General features: G+C 46.9%; 1 protein-coding gene across 2 annotated transcripts; it reads right to left on the bottom strand.

Moving 5' to 3' along the window:
• Positions 1 to 1180: 1180 nt before the first annotated feature.
• DENND11 (DENN domain containing 11) lies at positions 1181 to 16806 on the bottom strand. 2 transcript variants are annotated; one of them, XM_015627460.3, is made up of 9 exons: positions 16361 to 16806; positions 10931 to 11030; positions 9705 to 9863; positions 8871 to 9024; positions 8492 to 8630; positions 7892 to 8023; positions 7552 to 7702; positions 7290 to 7358; positions 1181 to 6192 (listed from the first exon to the last, which is right to left on the bottom strand). In XM_015627460.3, the coding sequence occupies exons 1-9, from the start codon at positions 16599 to 16601 to the stop codon at positions 5997 to 5999; spliced, it is 1341 nt and encodes a 446-aa protein (XP_015482946.1). In that variant the 5' UTR covers positions 16602 to 16806; the 3' UTR covers positions 1181 to 5996. The 2 variants fall into 2 exon arrangements, with proteins under 2 accessions (XP_015482946.1, XP_015482947.1); XM_015627461.2 differs by lacking the exon at positions 16361 to 16806 and adding an exon at positions 11688 to 15784.
• Between the last annotated feature and the right edge of the window lie 2071 nt (positions 16807 to 18877).

Below are 18877 nucleotides of genomic sequence, written 5' to 3'. Positions count from 1 at the left end.
CCCATATGTATCTGGATAAGATATCTATGTTAATTTTTTTCATCTTGCCAGATTCAACAGCACAGGGTTCCAGTAATTATATAGTAGAAGTGTATTCCTTTGATCAATTTAGGTATACTGCACAGAAGCAAATTGGAAAACATCATTGACCCAAAGCTGTGTGAAGTACTCTTGGAAAGACTCTTTAACAAGCTGAGTGAGTCTTTTTTTTGTAAGTATTCCTTTTATTCCTGCAGTACTATAATGCCAATAAGGACATCCAAATAATGTTTATTATTTATTGTGTCTGATTGCTCTTCTCTAATGTAAACAGTGCTCAGCACTCCATATGCCACCTCCATCCCCTTGAGCCTCAGTGCCATAATTGGTTTTGTTGCTTTTATAAGCTTTTGTTTATAGCTTTGCTTTAATTGCTGGAAGGAATTATTACTGACTTAGGCAAGCTTGTCTGTTGCCCTCATTCTGACTTGGAAATTCACATGATTCTGCCTTGCTTACTGGAAGAAAGAAAATGATCCTTATTTTTCTGATGGGATTGTCTGTAGTCAATGTGTTATGCTGTGGTCTAGTCTAAATTCACTTGTTGATTCTCTGCTGTTATCAAAATACAGACACAAGTGAGTTGGCTTCCAGCAGCTCTGTCAAGGACTGAATCCTGGCATCCTGTGCTCCAACAGCATCCTCTGCTGGAGACATCTTAAAGGAAAAAATGCCTTGAAAGGGGAAGCAAGGTTGCGTTTCTACATGATGCTGAAACCAAACTGAATGTTCTTCTTCCCTGGACTACGCTTTGGAGAGACAAATTACCTAAACTATAGGTGATCTTTAAAGTCCCTTCCAGCCCTAGCTGTTCCATAACTCTTGACTGAGATCAAAGGGGGTAGAAGCCTGCCAGTTCCTTTTCATAGTTATGCTGGTGACAGGACCTGGTTTGTGCCATCTTTTGGTTTGCAGGAATGAGGAGTGCCCAGCGGGGCCCTGGGTCACTCTCCAAAGAGCATGGTGGTTGTGCTTTGCTCTTTTTGCTTGCCACAGAGACACCTGGGACATTGTGCTGCAGCTCCTGGCTCATTCAGAGTCAAGGGCAGTTCTCACCACTGGAGTTTTTCCTCAAGTTGATGTTTAATAAAATCAGCAATGTGTTTTTTCTCCAGTGGCCGGAAAGACAAGGCAGCAGCCATTTCAAAAAGGTAAGCTTTAATTGTATTAAAAAATACCCATGTTTTTAGTAAGCAGTTTCTCTACAGAGCCACAGGTCTATGGGAGCAACCACACATCTGCAAGATGCAAACAACATCAGAGCTGTTAGAATTACAACCAGCCTAGGTTGTAGCAAGGGGTGAGACGGTGAGAACTGGCTCCTTGTTCATCTGTACCATTTTACAGGGAAAATTACTAATTCTCTTCCATAGCTCCCATTGCAATGTGATTCCTTGCCTGAGGGTAACCAAGAGATCCCTTCAGAATTGGTATTGCTGATGCTGTTTTGATGTTAAAGTACCAAGGATCATCTGAGACACAGGCTGGTATTTAAATACTCATATTGGCATAAGTTGAGTAACTTGTATAAATAGCATTCAAGTAATTTTCTCCTTCCTCTCAGAAACTCAGTTCAGAGTTCTTCCAGTATAGGGTAATTCTAGACCTCTGAACTGTAACATTCAGAGGAGAGGTGTGAGACAGATACTACATAAAATAGGCAGGGGCTGAAACCCACTATGTACAGTGTTGAGAAAAGGACTCAGTTCTGTCTGACAGCAACACAAAGAACTTTCTTCGTACAAACTCCAAGACGGAAGGAGGAGCAGAATCCTAGGTCCCACTCATGAGCACACTTATCCTGGCTTCAACTTACAGTCCATTCGAGAAGGGCTTATACTGTAAGATAAATAAAAGGAAGGATAACAATCTAATGATGGACCACCTCAAGGCACCTGTTTATTTTGATCACATTTAAACATTCCCATTTGAATGGCATGTTGCATTAACCAAGATCTAAAATCCTGGTTCACAGGCATTTAGTACCCTGTTTCAGACAGATCACACTGTTAAAGTCAATACATTCCAGTCCCTCATAAAAGAAATTTATGCTGTCTTTCCCCATACTCACTACACCACTAGTTTTTGGAAGATGGGAAGAAGACAGCAACTAACTTAGAAGTAACGGCCAGGATGAGAATTTGGGTTAATGTGCATGCTTTGTACCTAGATTTTTGCTTTATGATAGAGTGCTCTTGCCCTGATATTCCAGGAGCCACTGTCTTTCCAACTTCCAGAGTGAAGCATGCCTGTCCCTAGCATAGCCTGTGGCCAGGAGGGCCACAGCTACTCCCAGCCTTTTGCTCATTAATTTTGACAGGTGCTAAAATGGGGTATCTCCATAACCCTGCTTTACTGAATAGTCTTTACAGGGAGCTACTTGAAAAGGTGATGGAACTTTCTTCTGTCCATAAGGACAGTGGACAGGCAAGCTCAGCTCCTGTGACAGCCATGACCATTGGCTGTAAGATACACTGCAGTAAGTACCTTGTGTATGCTAGAAAAGAAGGTAAGTAGCATGGCTGTAAGACAAATCTGAATTCTGATTCCATAAAGTGCCTTTCTTCTTAGTATCCATTACAGTTCTTTATTGGCTCTATGCAGCTTGGCCTAACCTTGCAGTGAGAAGACTCTTGGATGATTTAAATGTCTGGCATGATGTTGCTTGTTCAGATTGAAAACTGAGCTTTTATGTCTGTCATAAGCTTTACCCTTCAATGCAGATAGTACAAGTAGTAATAATTCATTGCTTGATTACACATTTCTAGTGCAGCTTGAGTTAAGATGCAGTTAGGAAGCTCTTGTTCTCCTGGTTAAGTATGTACCAGCTGAGAACCTGCACTGGCTATTCAAGGATTTGTTTTGGAGAACAGCTGGGGTACAGCACAGACCTGGTTACTGTAACCACCATTCAAACCTGGGCTCTGATCACAGCAAGTGACCAGAGGCATTACACCCAAGAAACTGAAGGCACCACTGTAAAGGCAAAGTACTTCAAAGGGAGAAGAGAAATCAGCAATACCCTTATCTTAGGCACACTTTGCCCCCTCTTTTTCAAAACACGCCCAAGTAGATGGCTCCCAGCTGGCAGTATGCAACAAAGCGCCAATTGAGTGCCTAGGAGGGGATTTTGAGTATCTGCATATAACTGTTTTACCTTGAATAATCTCCTGGAAAGATAAGACTTAGTTAAACTGGTTCCACAGAACAGTCCTTCATGTCCCAAGCTATAACAATTTGTTTCTATTATGTACCCATTGCTCATTTCTCTGGGACTTTTCACATGTGACAAAAATAAAAGCAGTATCTTTTAGAAAAGGAGTGCAGGTGAAAGCACTTTTACAGCTAATCAAATAAGGAAGGGTTCGGAGAGAAAAGTCTTTTTCTGTTTTCTGTCGGACAACTTCTGACTTCTGTAGTAGTTGTCTGCCAAGAAAGACTTGGTAGGATGCAAAATTACAAGGAAGAACAAAATAGGCTGCAGCCATCCCACTGGATGTAGCACATAGATGCTACTTCTACAGTAATCTGTACTGTGGGTGCTTCACCCCTGTTACTGCTGACAACTGAAGACCTAATTTCCAGAAAGTAGAGGTTTAGTACATGTCAAATAGGAATTTCAGGAGTTTCTGCTCGGTGGGCTCTGGCAGTGCTGTCTGCAGGACTTGTAAACAACATTCTGCTCTAATGCAGGGTGTTGGAAAGCCTCTGGCTGTTGTGACTGTAAAATTTCCATGTTAACTCAAAGGTTTGTTTCTGTTCAGTTTAGCAAAAGAACTACTGACAAAGAGAATAGAAAGTCATTAACAACTGACCACAGCTAAACTATGCAGCAAACCTTCAAGAAAGTGAGAGGAGAAATTGCTAGAGACTACTAGTTTCAGTTCTGGTTTTTCTTCTTTTTATGTCTGAAGAAGTGACAGCAATACAAGGGTAGCTCAGCTGTACTTCCTCAGGGATCGTCCCTGCAGACAGCATGTTAAAACTGAAGTGGAAGTTAGAGAAAAAGTGTGCAGGTTGTTGGCCACTTTTATACTTCAGATGTCAATTTAATAACAAAGCTATTTCTAAAGGAAAAGAGATTGGTCTTTCCATTAAATGATACTCAGCTGTTCTTACCTCTTTCTACATTTTTTTCCCCACCCTTCTAAGTATGATGAATTACAATTGTTGTAAACAACTGACAGTATGAACAGCTTATTTTCTTCTCTACAAAAACATCCAAAGCCTTGAAAAAGCAGCCAGAGCAGTGACTGCTCAGAGACAGGCAAATTGCAGGAGCAATTTCTCCCTTCCAGAGGGAGACATTCCACAGAGGGTATGCTTGGAGAACATTTGTTTCACCTGTTTCAAAAAGGTGCTTGCCTGCTTTTGAGTGGGTGAGATCTCAGTGGTTCAGGCTCTGTCTCATCCTATAAAATGCTAGGACAATCAGCTAGTACATCAGCTACAGTTTGCATTCTTACAATGCACAGAGAGCCTCCAAGGGTGCCGAAATCTGTAACTAGAAGCAGCAATTCATCAGCTATAGCCACAGTTCAGGAAGAACAGTAAGCTTGAAGCTGATACTGCTACTGGCTGAAGGATTTGGGGCAAAGCTGTATGTCACACCTAGAACCCACAGTACCATTCTTGGATTTTGCATGGCAAAGGGATTACTCTTTACTGGGATAGCCTTCCGGGAGGTAATGACTAGTCAGTCCTTCAGGAACTGAATCCTGTTCTTTCCACAGCTTAAGAAAATACCTGTTTCATCTGGTTCTGCAGCTCTGCCCAGAAAAAAAAGACTTGCTTTTAAACATTGCTCCTAGCAGCTGTGCCAGTTAAGAATACAAAACTCCAAGGGAACCTCCTGCAAATTTCAGTTGTTCCAGCTGAAAGGTACATTCTCTGTCTCACATGGAAAGCAACAGGCAGTGCTGAAGGCTCAACAAAAGGAGGATTAGCAGACAGTGTTAAAGCAAAGGAGCAACAAGTCCCATCAGCTACAAAGGAAGGGCTAGTGACACTAGTTAAAGCATACTTGTTCTACCCCTTCCAGCCCAGCGCCATCCAAGCTGAGGCTGGAAAACAAAGTGACTGCAAAGTGGCTCAGTGGTGTTGGTCCCTGTTAAATGGGAGACCATCTTGCTGGTTTGAAGATTTTAAACCAAAGCAGCAGGTGTGATGCAACTAAAAACCAGAGGAGCTGGTGGGATGGATTGAGGAAGAGAGGGTGCTCTTCTCCAGCTGTGAGATAGATAGATAGATGCAGTCTCTGCCAGTTTAGACCATCTCAGATGCTGGAAGTGAAACCGTGCTGCTCCAGTAAGCAAAGTCATAAGATCCTGTAGTGTCCCCGATCCCAAACTTGCTTCTGCCATTTACAAGGAAGGGTGGCTTTACTCCAATTCACCTTTCAGGATGGGTGAGGAGTGTTTAAAGGAGTCCTGGTTCTTATCGCTGGTTTAACTGGCCCCACCAATAAACTTGGTAGGAGCTATTTATGAGACTGGGCTGTGCTGAAGCCCTCTTCAGTCCCCAAGTGGAAGGGGGAGTTGTTAGGAGGATTTTCCAGCCAAGTCTGAAAGCTCAGCTATAGCATTTCACATTGGTTGTCATCAAACAAAGTGCTTTCCTGAAGTCATCAGCCTTCAGGTATCCAGGCTAGGTCAAAACCTAGCTATCACTGGCAACAGTGAGGTTTGGTGCAAAGGTGCCACTGGTCCTAGCTAGACAAAACGAAAAACACAAATGAAAGGGAATGGGAGACAAAACCAAAAGGAACCCCTAGAGAAGGTACTCACTGGGAAGTGAAGTGTGAGAAAATAAAATCACATTTTGTTTTAAAATTATAAATACTCTCCATATAAAGTTATTAAATAATTGTGGCTGTGGTGAGTTCCAGTGATCCTCCTAAGCAATGTCTGGTAGTCTTTAAAAAGTGATCTTTGCTCCCCATCTCTCTTGCCCTTGGTTTAAGTGCAGCAGGGGTTGTCAATGACTAGCATAACATCAATGCCATACACTTCCAGGAGGTCCATAAGGAAACTTCGATCCCCTTGGGGATCCAGGCCCATGCCTCGTGCGTGGTCAGCTGTCAGTGTCTTGTCCTGGCTGGCTGACACCTCCATCAGCGTCTGGAAGATGCGGTTGTTCTGCTCCATGAAAAACCTACAGGGTAAAGTCAGGGAAAGCAATTGCATTGGACCTCCAAAAAGACAGTGTATTTACCAAACAGGCACCAGAGCCCCAGAACTGCATTTAACCCCCTTCAGCCAGGGATCCCACTTTGTTAGGTGATGCTGTAATACTTTTCCATTCACTCTATGGGTGACTCAGAATAAACAAAGATAAAGCAGTAGCTTTTAATTGACAGTGGTGCTCCCAGCTGTGGGTGGCATTTCCCTCAGAAGAAGCCAGTTATCAGCTGAAGTGTGTTCTGTGGTCACCAAGCAGGTACATCACACCTACAGCTCCCGTAATGTAAAGGAGGAAAGAATGTTGTCACCCATCTGATAAGCTTATGGGTAAATAAATTCTCCATTACTGGTGCAGAGCACACCAGTGAGTGCTACTCCTTACCTGTTGTTTTCCTAGAAACACTCAAAGCTGTTCAGGAAGAACTCTGGCTACACCTGTGAAGCTCAACAATCAGAGCTCTGCCCTGACAGCCCTTCACACAGTTTCATGCCATTACTTCTCACCTGCTGCAGAGTGTGAATAGCAACAGGCAGTGAAGGGCTTCAGAGGTGGTAGACATGTGTTATTTATCTAATTCTGTACCTCCTACTCTGCACCCAGTTCTGGTTCCTCTGATTGCCAGGTATGAAGTCAGCCACATCAGTGGGCCAGTCCTTCACATGCAGGTCATATCTCCACGCTGTACCAACCCCCAGCATGGTACACTGCCTCCTTCCCCAAAACACTGTGCTTTCCAGAGCCAAATGTTCTGGCAAGAAAAATTCTATGGTGCTTAGGTTTGCCAGGGCATTCTTACATCTCTAATTGTGTTTTTAAAATTCACTTCTCCCTCCCGGCACATAAGCAACCCCAGTGGATACTGCATTTGGCTTCTCAAAATGAAAGGAAAATGATCTGAAGAGGGAGAGAGCCAGTCTCCTTTTTGGAGCCCTAGAGGAAGAAACCTGACTATGGAATTATATCAAACACACTGTTTCATAATATGCCAAACAGTGCAACACAAAATGAATGCAAGAGGCTCCCTAAAACGAGCAGTGTCCAACTAAGTATTAGAGGTAGCCACTCACAAGATGAAAAGGTCCTCTTCACAGGAGCTGCAATCTTCACCCACTTCTTGAGAATACATTAACATCTGCCTGAGAGGAGGGAGACAGGTTAATTGCACACACCTACTCTGAACCTGAAAGCTTTATGAGATAACCAGAATCTTCAAGAGATTAGTTGAACCAGTGGGATATTTTGAAAATACTACAAGGAGGAAAGTACAAAGGAACAGGGTCCTCTTTATGCCACGTCTCCTGTCAGGACCACCCGGGTGTCTGTGATTACCTTTGGTCATTGAGCCGTCGGTACTTCTCCTTGTCAGCATTGTTAATTTTCAGGAGTGGTTGCAGATGTTCATGATGTGTCTTCACATTCTGGTTGTCCACATAGACATCATAGAGATCCCGTTTCTGCTCAAAGATCTTTTCTGTTGTACCTGCCAAAATCAGAGAAGATTTTCAGAGCAGCATGTTGCTTTCCCAGCAGACCAACTGTTCTCTCCTGCTTGCATAGTTAGTCATTCTATGCACAACCTATTTCTCATCAGTTCTATTCCACAGTCTGGTGTCTCAAGACATTTTGCAGCCTGAAGCTAAAAACATCATGCCTAATCCATCATACTTACAGGCCACATACGATACTTCTGTCTCCAGCATTTCTATGTCTGCCACATTGACATAGAAGAATGGTTTGGACTCTGGGACAGTTCCTCCAAGGCCAGGCAGAGAAACATTTGCAAGGCAACAGCAGCAATACACTGTGGACAAGAGAAGCACATCCTGAGATGCTTTTGGTTTCCCTCATGGGCACTCTGAACCCCACTTGCCCAGTTCTCCCGTAGGCCTCTATGAAAACAATGGTCAGAGCTCTGAAATGCCCTTGAACACCAGAACTTCTCAAGTGAGGACATCCTGTTTTGCATAGGAAATAATCAGTTCTCCCATAGGAGTCCAACATTCTAGAATCCACAAATTCAGTCAGTGCTCTTATTGTCCTGTGCTGACAGGAACTGAGTTTGACAGTGCCAGATGTGTCCTTACTCACGAGGCCTGAAGAAAAGCATTTGGTAGGAAAGTGTAAATGCAGACTGAGCGGTATCTTCACAACGCACGGTCAGAATGGATTTTGAAGACCTGCCTGATGTCTGTCCCCTTAGTACTCATGGGCATTTCTGCAATGCTTCAGCCTACTAGACTGGAGCTCTGCAGTGTCCCTGGAAACATACCTCTATAGCAGACAACTCCAACTGGGGGTGGTGAAAATATCAGTATGCGCTTGCGCAGCAGGGCAAACTTCCAGAGGACGAGGATCTGCTCACCGAAGAATTTGATGAACTGAGACATACAGCCAGCAGGGTGTGTGATCTGCAGGTGGAGCGAAAGGGAAGAAAACAGCTCAGAGGTGAAACAGGGACACATGCACAGATGCTAAGTCTAAATGTGGGAGCAAGACCAGCACGCAGCTTGCAACGGTCCAAGAAACAAAATCTTATCTAAAGCAGCCTACAAAGCGGAGGAGTGACTGCTTACATAAAAGAGTATGAGGCACCAGCAAGGAGCAGCAGCCCTTTGCCCATTCCTGCAGGCCTCAGGCACCTGCCTCACCTTCATCTCTGGGTACATGTATCTGTGGATGGAAGGCAGCCAGTGGACAGGTTGCTGAGAGCTGGGGGTGCCCTTGCTATCAGGGAGAACTCCTTTCTTGTCATCATAGAATGCCTCTAGATGGGAGTAGTGCCCCGGCATCTCCAGCTGGTGTCTGGAAAAGAAAGGAAAAAAGGAGAGATTTGTAGTGTCTCCAGACTATTTGTTTAGTGCCTCGCCCCCAGCAAACACCTGCTCTCCCAGCTAAAAGGGATCCTGGGTGCCTCAGTTGCACAGACTCTCATCCAGGAGGGCTGAACAAACATCAGGACTACCAGCTCTCAGTGCAGCCAGAGAATGCACATGGGACTGACACAGGCAGAGACCTGGGCTGAGCATAGTCCTGCTCCTGTATTAAATACACTCAGGAACAGTTTTCTGTTCTACCATCACCATTTTTGCCACTGGATCCACTCAACACAACTGAAGCACACAGCTAGCCAGGATCACCAATACACAATTAGAAGTCTTTTGTAAGCCCCTAGTGAAGTGGTTTTCAGAAGGTGGAAAGGGAAACTTCTTGTTCTCTCAGCTCTCCCTGTGACACATCTGCTACAATAACTAGGGTTTGGGTAGCATTTAACTAGCCTGTTAGGAAAGAACAGACTGCTGCTAATCAGTTCCTTGTCTCCTTCACACTGTGAACCTGTAATGCTTCTTGGAGAAATAGCCAGCCAAGGAAATCACAGCAGGGCATTGCCACTGAATTCTCACTTGCCTAAAACTGCTCTCCATAGAAGGAACATTTCCTCTGCCAGATGGGGAATGGCCAGGCTCATTCCCAAGGGAACTTACCTGACCTGGTTCTCCAGGAAGTGCATGTACCTATACAGCAGTGTGTAGGAAGGGGAGAGGATGCCCACGGACTTCATGCGGGCACCACGCTCTAACTCACTCTCCACAGGCATGTTGGCAAAGCAGGCCAGGCCAAAACAGAGCCCTTTCCGGAAATAACTGGAGACAAAGGTTTGACAGAAGGGTTAATGTTATAAAGAGGAAAGAAAGAGAAAGAAAGGTAACTAAGTGCTAAAATTACTGATTTGGGAACATATTTTCTTCTCTAAGGAACTCCCTGAAATCCCACCCTGCTAGCTGAAGGGCTGAAGACAGGCCTTGGATGCTCCAGTCTTCTAAGTAACAAGACAAAATGTTTTAGGGAAGAGTTCCCAGGAGTTCCCACTAAAGCCCTTACCAGCCATATCAGGAATAAGGACAGTAAGGAATGCAAATAAATAAATAACTTGGAAGGAAGACCAACAGAATGTATGATTCAGTCAGTGCAGAGCCCTTCCTCCAAGGAGGAAGCCTGCAGTGAGTGCAGTTCTGAGTACACTACAGCTACCTGGTCATATTTTGGGTGCCAGCATGTTGAAGTACACTCTGATTATCTGACTGCAAGGGTTCAGTTCACATGCCTTTAAGAAAGTAACTGTTATTCCTGACCAAAAGGACTTGTGACAATGCAGTTCATTGCAAAACATTGCTGCATTGCAACACTGGGTTAGCAGAATGCAGAAAATTCCTCTCTTATGTGCTTCCACTGAAGGAACTAGCAAAGAATAAAGTGAGCGAGACCTCTTTATAACAACACTTAAAGGAACCAAAAGCCCTGGCAGGGTTAAGAACATTTTTCCTAGTCCTGTTCCTGCAAAATCCTTCCCATTTCAGTTCTGCCATTCCTTGCCCTTCACCCTAGGCCTCTGCTGACAGTCTCAATATTGGCAGTGCAGATCATTTGTCCAGTAAATTAAAATTTGCACACCAGTGAGAAGCTGGCCTGCCCCAGCTGGCTTCCATAGGCAAAGCAGTCATACAGCAGATCCCTGCAGGTAGCTGGTACTTATTATGATACTGAAAGTGTCTGAAAAGTATCTTTGGCTCAGGTAGAAAGTTTAGCAAGCAAGTTTCTTCAGGACCCTAGCTTCTTAGATGGCACTTTTCTTGCATAATCTGAATTAAGAGCTGGTGGTGTAGATGCACAGCTAAGAAAGGAAGAAGTAATACAGCTCAGATGTACTCACATGAAATCTGACTGGATTTTGTGGGACCCACTTGCCATGGATTTGAATTCCACACCTTCCAAATCTATATCTTGAGGTAAACACCATTCCACCATGTTGCCTGCAGAGAAGCAAATTAATTTGGTTAAGCTTGAATACAGTACTCGTTTCTAAAATGCATATATCATCAACAGCAAGTTGCTGCTTTTCTAACCCTGGGACACCTGTAACAGTGCCCTAACACAACTCCTAAACTCCTAAATTGTCACAGACAGTAGGTGACATACAGTACTTCACACATCTCTTGCAAATGTTACTTGTTGTAGCACAACACACAAACACTTCAGGACACTTCTGAAGCTAGTGCTATTTTGTGGGTTTATCCTTGATAAGCTTAGTCACAGAGCAGCTATGATTTTACCTGATGGTGGACAAACTTTGGTCTACACAAGTATCCATCCCATACAGAAAGAACCAAAGGACAGACTGTTGCTCTTTAAGATGAGTTCCTAGGATAGCTCACACCACCACCAATATTGCTCTTTGCCTGTGCTTGGCAGGCCTGGTCAAACAGAAACCCCTAAGCCATCATCCAAGTCATCACTTCTTCCCTGAAATCTCTCCTATTTTCTTTAGTACAGGAGGTGTTAGCTGAAGCTTTGTATGTAGGCTGAGGTGATCCAAGTACTGCAATGTGTTTGTGTTATGCTAGAATAGCCAACAAAAAAAGTACATAAATTACAAGCTAGATCAAGATCAGCAAACATCTGTCACCTACCAACCCAGCCACAAAGAAAGCAGTTGTTCAGGGGAAAAGGCCACCTGAGGAGCTTGATCCTGGAACAGATGATATCAGAGAAGTCACAAAATGTCCCTAAAGCAAATGAAGTCCAACAAGTTTACCATGGGCCAAAAAAAGGGGTGATTTCTCATACTTTCCCATGCCAGCACTTCAGAGCCCAACCTGCTCACCTGGACATTCCCACTGCACTGAGATGTGCTCCAGATTTACCCACCAAATTTCTGTTCTCTGTCAGTCTGCCCACAGCATTTGGAGTCATGTGGCTTAGTTTTAAAAATGAGACAAAAACCCCAAAATTCTTCATGATAATGCAATGGCAGATGCAGCACAAAGGTGCTTCCTACTGGTTCACTCCTTCCCCTGCTCCTTGGGGTGAGCATTCCAGCTGTGCTTGCATGGACAGCGTACATTTGGAAGGGCCTTACACTCAGCCAAGACTTCTGGAGATATTTAAATCTAAAGCCTCATTTCTGAAGCCTGTCTTTTGTCTCATTACTCATACTGCACAAGTATATGCCTGCACAGGAATAGGGCTTAGCTGCTGACATTTAAATAGGCTATTTTTCTTCTCACATAGATGCTGTATTCAGTAGACCTCCCCCAGCCCTGCCTGGCAAGGACTTCAAAAAAAACCAGCAGCGTTAGGCACGGCAACAGGAGAAGTTGTGCATCCAAGTGCCCGCTTGCAGTGCACCAGCAGACCTCTCCCGCAGAGCCGGGCTGGCCGGGGAGCAGCGGCAGCCTCGTGACCCCCAGCACAGCCCTGTGCAGTCACACAGAAAGCACAGAGCTCTGCTGTGGCCTCTGAGGCGTGAAAGGCTGGCACAGGGAGCCAGTGACATCATGGCAGCCCGCGCACTCCCCTGGAGGGCTCGCAGATTATATATAGATGGTGGCTTTTGTTGTTTGGGGTTTGTCTCTGCCTTGTTTGGTTTGCTCTTAAAAGGCGCAAGACCATTTCTTGAAAGTGTGAGGAAGTCAACTCTTGAGACTGTTGCCTCATAACCACAAAATTGTGGTTAAGGCCAGATGTGCTTTTAAGCCTTGCCCCACAGAGCATCTCTTACTGGTCATTACCTGTAGATGAACAGATCGATAGGCCAGAGTGCCGTCAAGAGCAAAGGAAGATTGGCTTTGCTCAGGTTAGCCACAAACACTGCCAGGTGTCACATCCACTGCAGAGGTGGGACATGAGGGGGACATGGCTCAAACAATGCCTGTTCTGTAGCAGCAGTCAGGAAAGGATGCCTTCAAACAGATCTTTACCCAGCATGTGACCTCAGAAGCAGCTCACCTATCATGTAGCTATTTTTTTTTCTGGGATCTGTCAGGAGCAACCTGCACCTGTGCTCCTGGCTGTTCCTCACGCCACCGTGCCCTATGAACACACGAGCGACGTGGCAGTCAGAGAACAAACGCGGAGATTAAAAAGTAGGCAAGTCAGTCTGGCGAAACAGGAAAGCAAACAAAGGAAAGACTTCACCCAGATGAGATAGGACTGCCAGCCTGCCTGAGAGACCAGAAGAGGGAGGAGGAAGCAGTGTGGTAGGAAAACAGGAAACATTGCCCTTCCCCATGGAGAAAGCGGCTCTCGTGCACACAGGAAACTTTCCAAGTGAGAGTCACCCAGCATTAGAGAGCAAGCTAGTGATTTTGCTGAGAGACAGATCTGCAGATCTGATCTCCTGGAAGCAATCTCCCACCTTCAGGTCAGGTCTGAGCCAGCACTCATTTTCTAGTGTGCAAAGTTAAGGATGTTCTTCCTCTTTCCTTTTTCTTTCCACTGGATTTTCACATCCCCACAAAGACAACATTGGTACCAGCATTTGGGGGTCATCACCTGGCCCTCCTCACTATCAGATGTTTCCCAAGGGCTTTAGGGTCCCCAGCTGTGCAGTGCTACCATGTTGTGCTAGGACAGGAGAAGCATAAAGTGTAACCTAAACATCACACTCGCTCCGTTTCCTGCATGGAAGAAATGTGGGACAGAAAACCAGACTATTTTGTGTACTGGTACAAAACACATGACTTCCCTCTCTTCTCTCCTTGTCTCTCTCCGTTACTTACCGACCCTTTCAGCTAACAGACTGTGTGGGACCTCCACAAGGGTGATTTTTACCAGCTGCCCCAGAGCAGCAGAAAAGAGAGCTCCTTCTCAAGGGCCACAGGGTTCACCACGCTGCAGGTGAGGACAGCAGCGATACAGGAGCTGCCTCTGGCTCTTACGTCAGTCACTCACTTGAGTGAGTCACAGGGACACCGGAACTGTAACAGTGACCTGGCAACCCCATAACCTACCTTTGGAAACTCATCACATGCCACTGCTGTACACTGAGCTCATCTGCTTCAAGCCCTTCTAAATTCAGGAGGGAAGTTGTTACATTCTTTATTAACACAGTTGCCACTTCATCCTTGTACGGTAAAACCTCTCTTGCCCACCTACATGCACGTAGTTGAGCAGACATTACTTGGCATAACCACCTGCACAGCCACCAGCAGAAATTTGGCTGTTCCTGTGCCTCAGCAAGCTGCTAGAGGTGGTCTGCTGTGCTTTTTGTGGGCAGGATCAAGCAGGTTTCCAGCTCAGACACTAACTGGATGATTTCCTTTAAGTCATACACAAAGACCAGACACTCCCACAAACAGTACAGGAATTCTTCACGCTATCTGATGTGGTTGACCGGTAATTACCATATTCTCTTTTTGACTCTAGCAACTTCACACCACTGCAACTTCATGATCTTTTTCCAAGTCCACACCCTCTGTAGGGCACTTTGCTCCTCAGCTGTAAAGCTGACATTTGCTGGTATATTACTCACAGTCCTACCATCATGCTGAGTAGCAGCAGGAGGCTGAATCTTCCTGGACCTGACAGACTACTTCAAGGCTGATGACACCCAGCATTAACTGCACATCAGATGTGAGAAGAGCTGTTTCCCAACTTTCCCTGGACTTCATTCAAAGCAACAGCTGGTTCAGAAAAACTCCTGAGAAAGTTCATCTTTCTGCCAGCTCTCAAGAAAATCTCACAATTTCATAGAAGGCATATGCTGTCGGATTGAAAGACAACCTGCTGTTGCCGCAGTCATCCAGACTCTTTCATGTTTTGGAATACTTAGGAGAAACACCTCCATTTTCCATCTCCTGGTGGAAAGATGACATCCAATCTCATTTCAGATTTTTATGAGTGAAGAACCTCTCACCTCTAGACTGAATACACTTCTCTCTGGTGCAGTATGAAAGGGTAACTTCTCAAAAGCCCTTGGGTGTTTTGGGACACAGCAGCCATGCTGACAGTGGGCATTGCTGACAGCACATCACACCAGCGGCTACAATCTGTTCACTACTTCCTTAGGATTTTCAGTTCAAGACCAGCATCCAGCCTTCACTACCAAGGCCCTCTTGTGAGCATGATGGCAGGTACTTTCCCTTCCCACTGAACCAATCTCACTGCGCTTTACAGACCTCTTTACTGTCTCTAGTACTTTTGCCATGGATCTGTGAAGGAAGTGCTTGTCTAGAGAAGAAAAAGAAGCTCGCTCTCACATCTGGATGCAAATGGGCTCCTGAATCTCTCCTTCTTGCCTTTGAACCCTAGGTGGGTGCCTGGCAGCCAAAAGACCCAACAGTGTGTCTCAGGACACCAGGCTCCTCTGCACAGTAGTACCTGTGTTCACAGGTGCAAGGCGGGTGCTAACTTCATATCTGTGTCCTAACATCCTGTTTTGTGGATACTGTGGGAGCAGCAGGATTGGAAAACAAAGTTAAGACATTTTCTGAAATGCTGATTTACAGGTTTGAAATTAATAACCTCTGTCAGGAGTGATACAACACCACAGTCCAGCAGCACTGAGAAAGATTGATATGGCAGTGAGAAGTGGAAAATACATTCCCTTGCCCCTCTCCTCTACCCTCCTGGATCGCAGCACTCCTTCAAAGCACTAAGTCCCAGAGATCCCACCAGAGGCCAGACTCTAAACACATTGGTCACCAAGAAATACACAGCTGCTGCTGCTGCTGCTGCTGGTGATCATGCCCTGCGAGCCTGGCGGATTTATGCTTGCCACAAACGCCATCCATCACCGATAGCTGCGGGCAGGTCTGCGCCACTCCACGGAGACAGAAGGATGCTCTCAAGATGCTGCTAACAGGTTGGTGCCCTCCAGGCAGCGCTGGGCAGAGGCTCGGCCTAAGTCTGTGCGGGGCACAGGGGGTGCCCCAGCGCCACCCACAAACTCTCTGTGCCGTGACCCGCTGTGGGGAAGACATACACCCATCCCTCTCTCTCCTCGGAGCGACACCAACCGCGGCGCCTTCCTCCCGCCAGAACTTCTTCCCGGCGGGATGGAGACCAAAAGCAATCCCCCTTGCGCTCCGTTTTCGGCAAATGCCCACGGCATTTACCCACGGCCCCCGGTCCCGACACCGGCAGCCGCGTTCCCCCGTGGGGCCAGAGGGCAGCCCGGCCCCGGGTCCGGCGACGCTGCCCCAGCGCGGCGGGAGGAGCGGTCCCTGGGAGGCGGGATGCGGGATGCGGGGGGAGCGCTCCCCAAGGGATGCCCAGTCCCGCATCCATCTTACTCCAGCGGCACCGGGAGCCCCAGGCCCGGCCCCCGTTCCACTGCCCGCCCGCCCCCGGCGCCGCTCACCCGTGCGGGGGTCGAAGGTGACCACGAAGACGGCCACGATCTGGTCCTCCTCCGCCTCGGCCCGCGGCGGCCCCGCCGCCTCCGCCGGCCCCTCGCCGTCCCACGGAGCCGCGCTCCAGCCGCCGCCGAGCCGCCGCCCGCCGCTGCTGCTGCCGCCCGGCTCGGCCGCGGGCGGCGGCGCCGACACGGCGGGGCCCTCGGCCCAGAACAGCAGCGGCGCCTCGTCCGAGCGCTCCACCATGGCCGGGCCGAGCGGAACCGAGCTGAACCGGGCCGAGCCGAGCTGAACCGAGCCGAGCAGGGCAGAGATGAGCCGGGCCGAGCCGAGCCGAGCTGGGCAGAGATGAGCCGGGCCGGGCCGAGCGGGGCACAGATGAGCCGGGCCGGGCCGAGCGGAGCGGAGCCGAGATGAGCCGGGCCGAGCTGAACCGAGCCGAGCGGGGCAGAGCCGAGCCGGGCCGAGCGGAGCCGAGCGCAGCCGCACCCCCCGCGCCGCACCGGCGGGGGGCGGGAAGCGAGGGGGCGGGAGCACGGGGGTGTCACCGGCGGGGCGGGGCCGGGGCCGCCCGGGGCAGCCGCCGGAGATCCCGGCTCCCAGCTCTCCGCTGCCGGCTCCTGGAGGAGCGCGGGGCGCAGTCCACCTGCCCGTGCTTCACCTCCTCGCGCAGCGCAGAGCCGGCTGCCCGCCTTCTGTCCGCCCCGGGCTGTGACCCCGGTACCGAGCAGCTGCCTCCCCCCGCCCCGGTAAAGCCATCCTGCCGGGAATGCCACGGGAACTGGGCAGACAAGCCTCAGGGCCAGCAACGGGGCAGGCTCGCACCCTCCCCCCGCCCCAGATGGCTGTGGTGAAAGGTTCGAACCACAAATCTGAGAGTCAGGGATACTGATCCAGTATGTACTGATGTGTGTGTGTATATACATATACACGTACATACATACACACACATGTATACATATATATATTGTATGTATGTATATACATATATAATATATGTATATTCATACATATACACATACATATAAATAAATTTTATATATACAAAATATATATATGTCTATATATATGTATACACACACACACACACACACACACATATATATATATATACACGTGTATATACATATACACGTACATATGTGCTGCAGAGGGTTGTGAAACAGTTTTGGGCAGAACAAGCAGAATCAGCTTGAGATTGAAAGATGGGGACACAAGCATGGCCAAGGCATCTACAGGCAGCCAACTCTTTGTAATTACCATCCTCCTTATGCCACCACCAATGTCATTAAGTGTCATTAGGATTAATTTGGTTCCCTAGGTCTTTCTGATTAATTGAATTACCCAATTAAGCAGGCCACAATTAAAAGGAAGATATTGTCATAAAAGCCTTAATTGTCTAACTTTTTTCCTGTTGAGCAGTTCTGAGTGTTCAATACCCCATTAAGAAACCCATCATCCAGTTTCCTCAGCAGTAGGGTTTGGGTTTTTTTCTCTTTTTTTATTGGTAACATTTGCATCCATTTGCTGTGAGCTTCCTTTCAGACAACTCCAACACAGAGTGGGCATTTTGTTTCGCAAAGCCCATGCACAAGTTTACTTTGCAGAGCTATAGACCAGAGTAGGTGGATTTTAGCAGATGGAGTTTTTCATAGAAGGTGACTGGTAAAGAAAAAAAGAAACAAACCCTGCACAATATTTTGTTACTGTGTAAAGAAAAGCCGGATTCTGCAAATACTTGGCCACATGTTTTGCTTTAACTGTATAGACAGTGCCAATCTTCATTTGGATGGATATATTTTTGCATATTGGTGACGCTCAAGTGACAGCTTGTTTCTATCTTCATCTCCACAGTAGTGCTGCTACAAATGTCAAGTGTCTGTCCCCAAGCAATCTAGGCAGGAAACAAATCCCAAATAAGAATTCCTTCATGACCCACACAAGCTAATTGTGGTGCAGAACTGTTCCTGGTCCCCTCAGCAGTGCAGTCACACCAGTATTGCCCCAGCACAAGGGAGGGGATGCATTGGGAAGAGCAACCAGTGACAAGGAGCAGGGGCTGCCACTGCTGGCTCTGAGATGTGTGAAACCTCATTGTGCTCTGAGCTCCTGGCTTTGCTGAAAAAACCCATGGGACAAGTGACCTGGTGGTACCAGAGCAACGGATATGGCTTTGGCCAGCAGTCCAGGCCTGCTGAGGGTGCAATGTTTGTTAGATACATGCAAAAAACAAAGGCCACATTTTCTACTGTTTTATTATTTCACCAAAATTGAAAAGATTTAGGCTGGAAGATAATGTTACCCTTTTAGAAATAAAAACTCTTCCTCAAAAGAAAATGAACATCTTTTACCTCCAGATGAGAGCTCAGGAAATTGTCATCAGGTCTTTGAACAGTCAGGGTGAAAGTGTGGTAGCTTTTATCTTTAAAATGCATGATGAACAATCTGGGCCTTCTTTACACAGGAGGTCCAAGTTTTGTCCTTTACATATCACATCTCTCCTTAGAAAAATGGATACTGCC

Source organism: Parus major, chromosome 1A, assembly GCF_001522545.3.
Source record: "Parus major isolate Abel chromosome 1A, Parus_major1.1, whole genome shotgun sequence".
Classification (NCBI taxonomy): domain Eukaryota; kingdom Metazoa; phylum Chordata; class Aves; order Passeriformes; family Paridae; genus Parus; species Parus major.
Note: the sequence above shows the minus strand (reverse complement) of the source record. Positions and strands in the feature narration are given on the sequence as shown.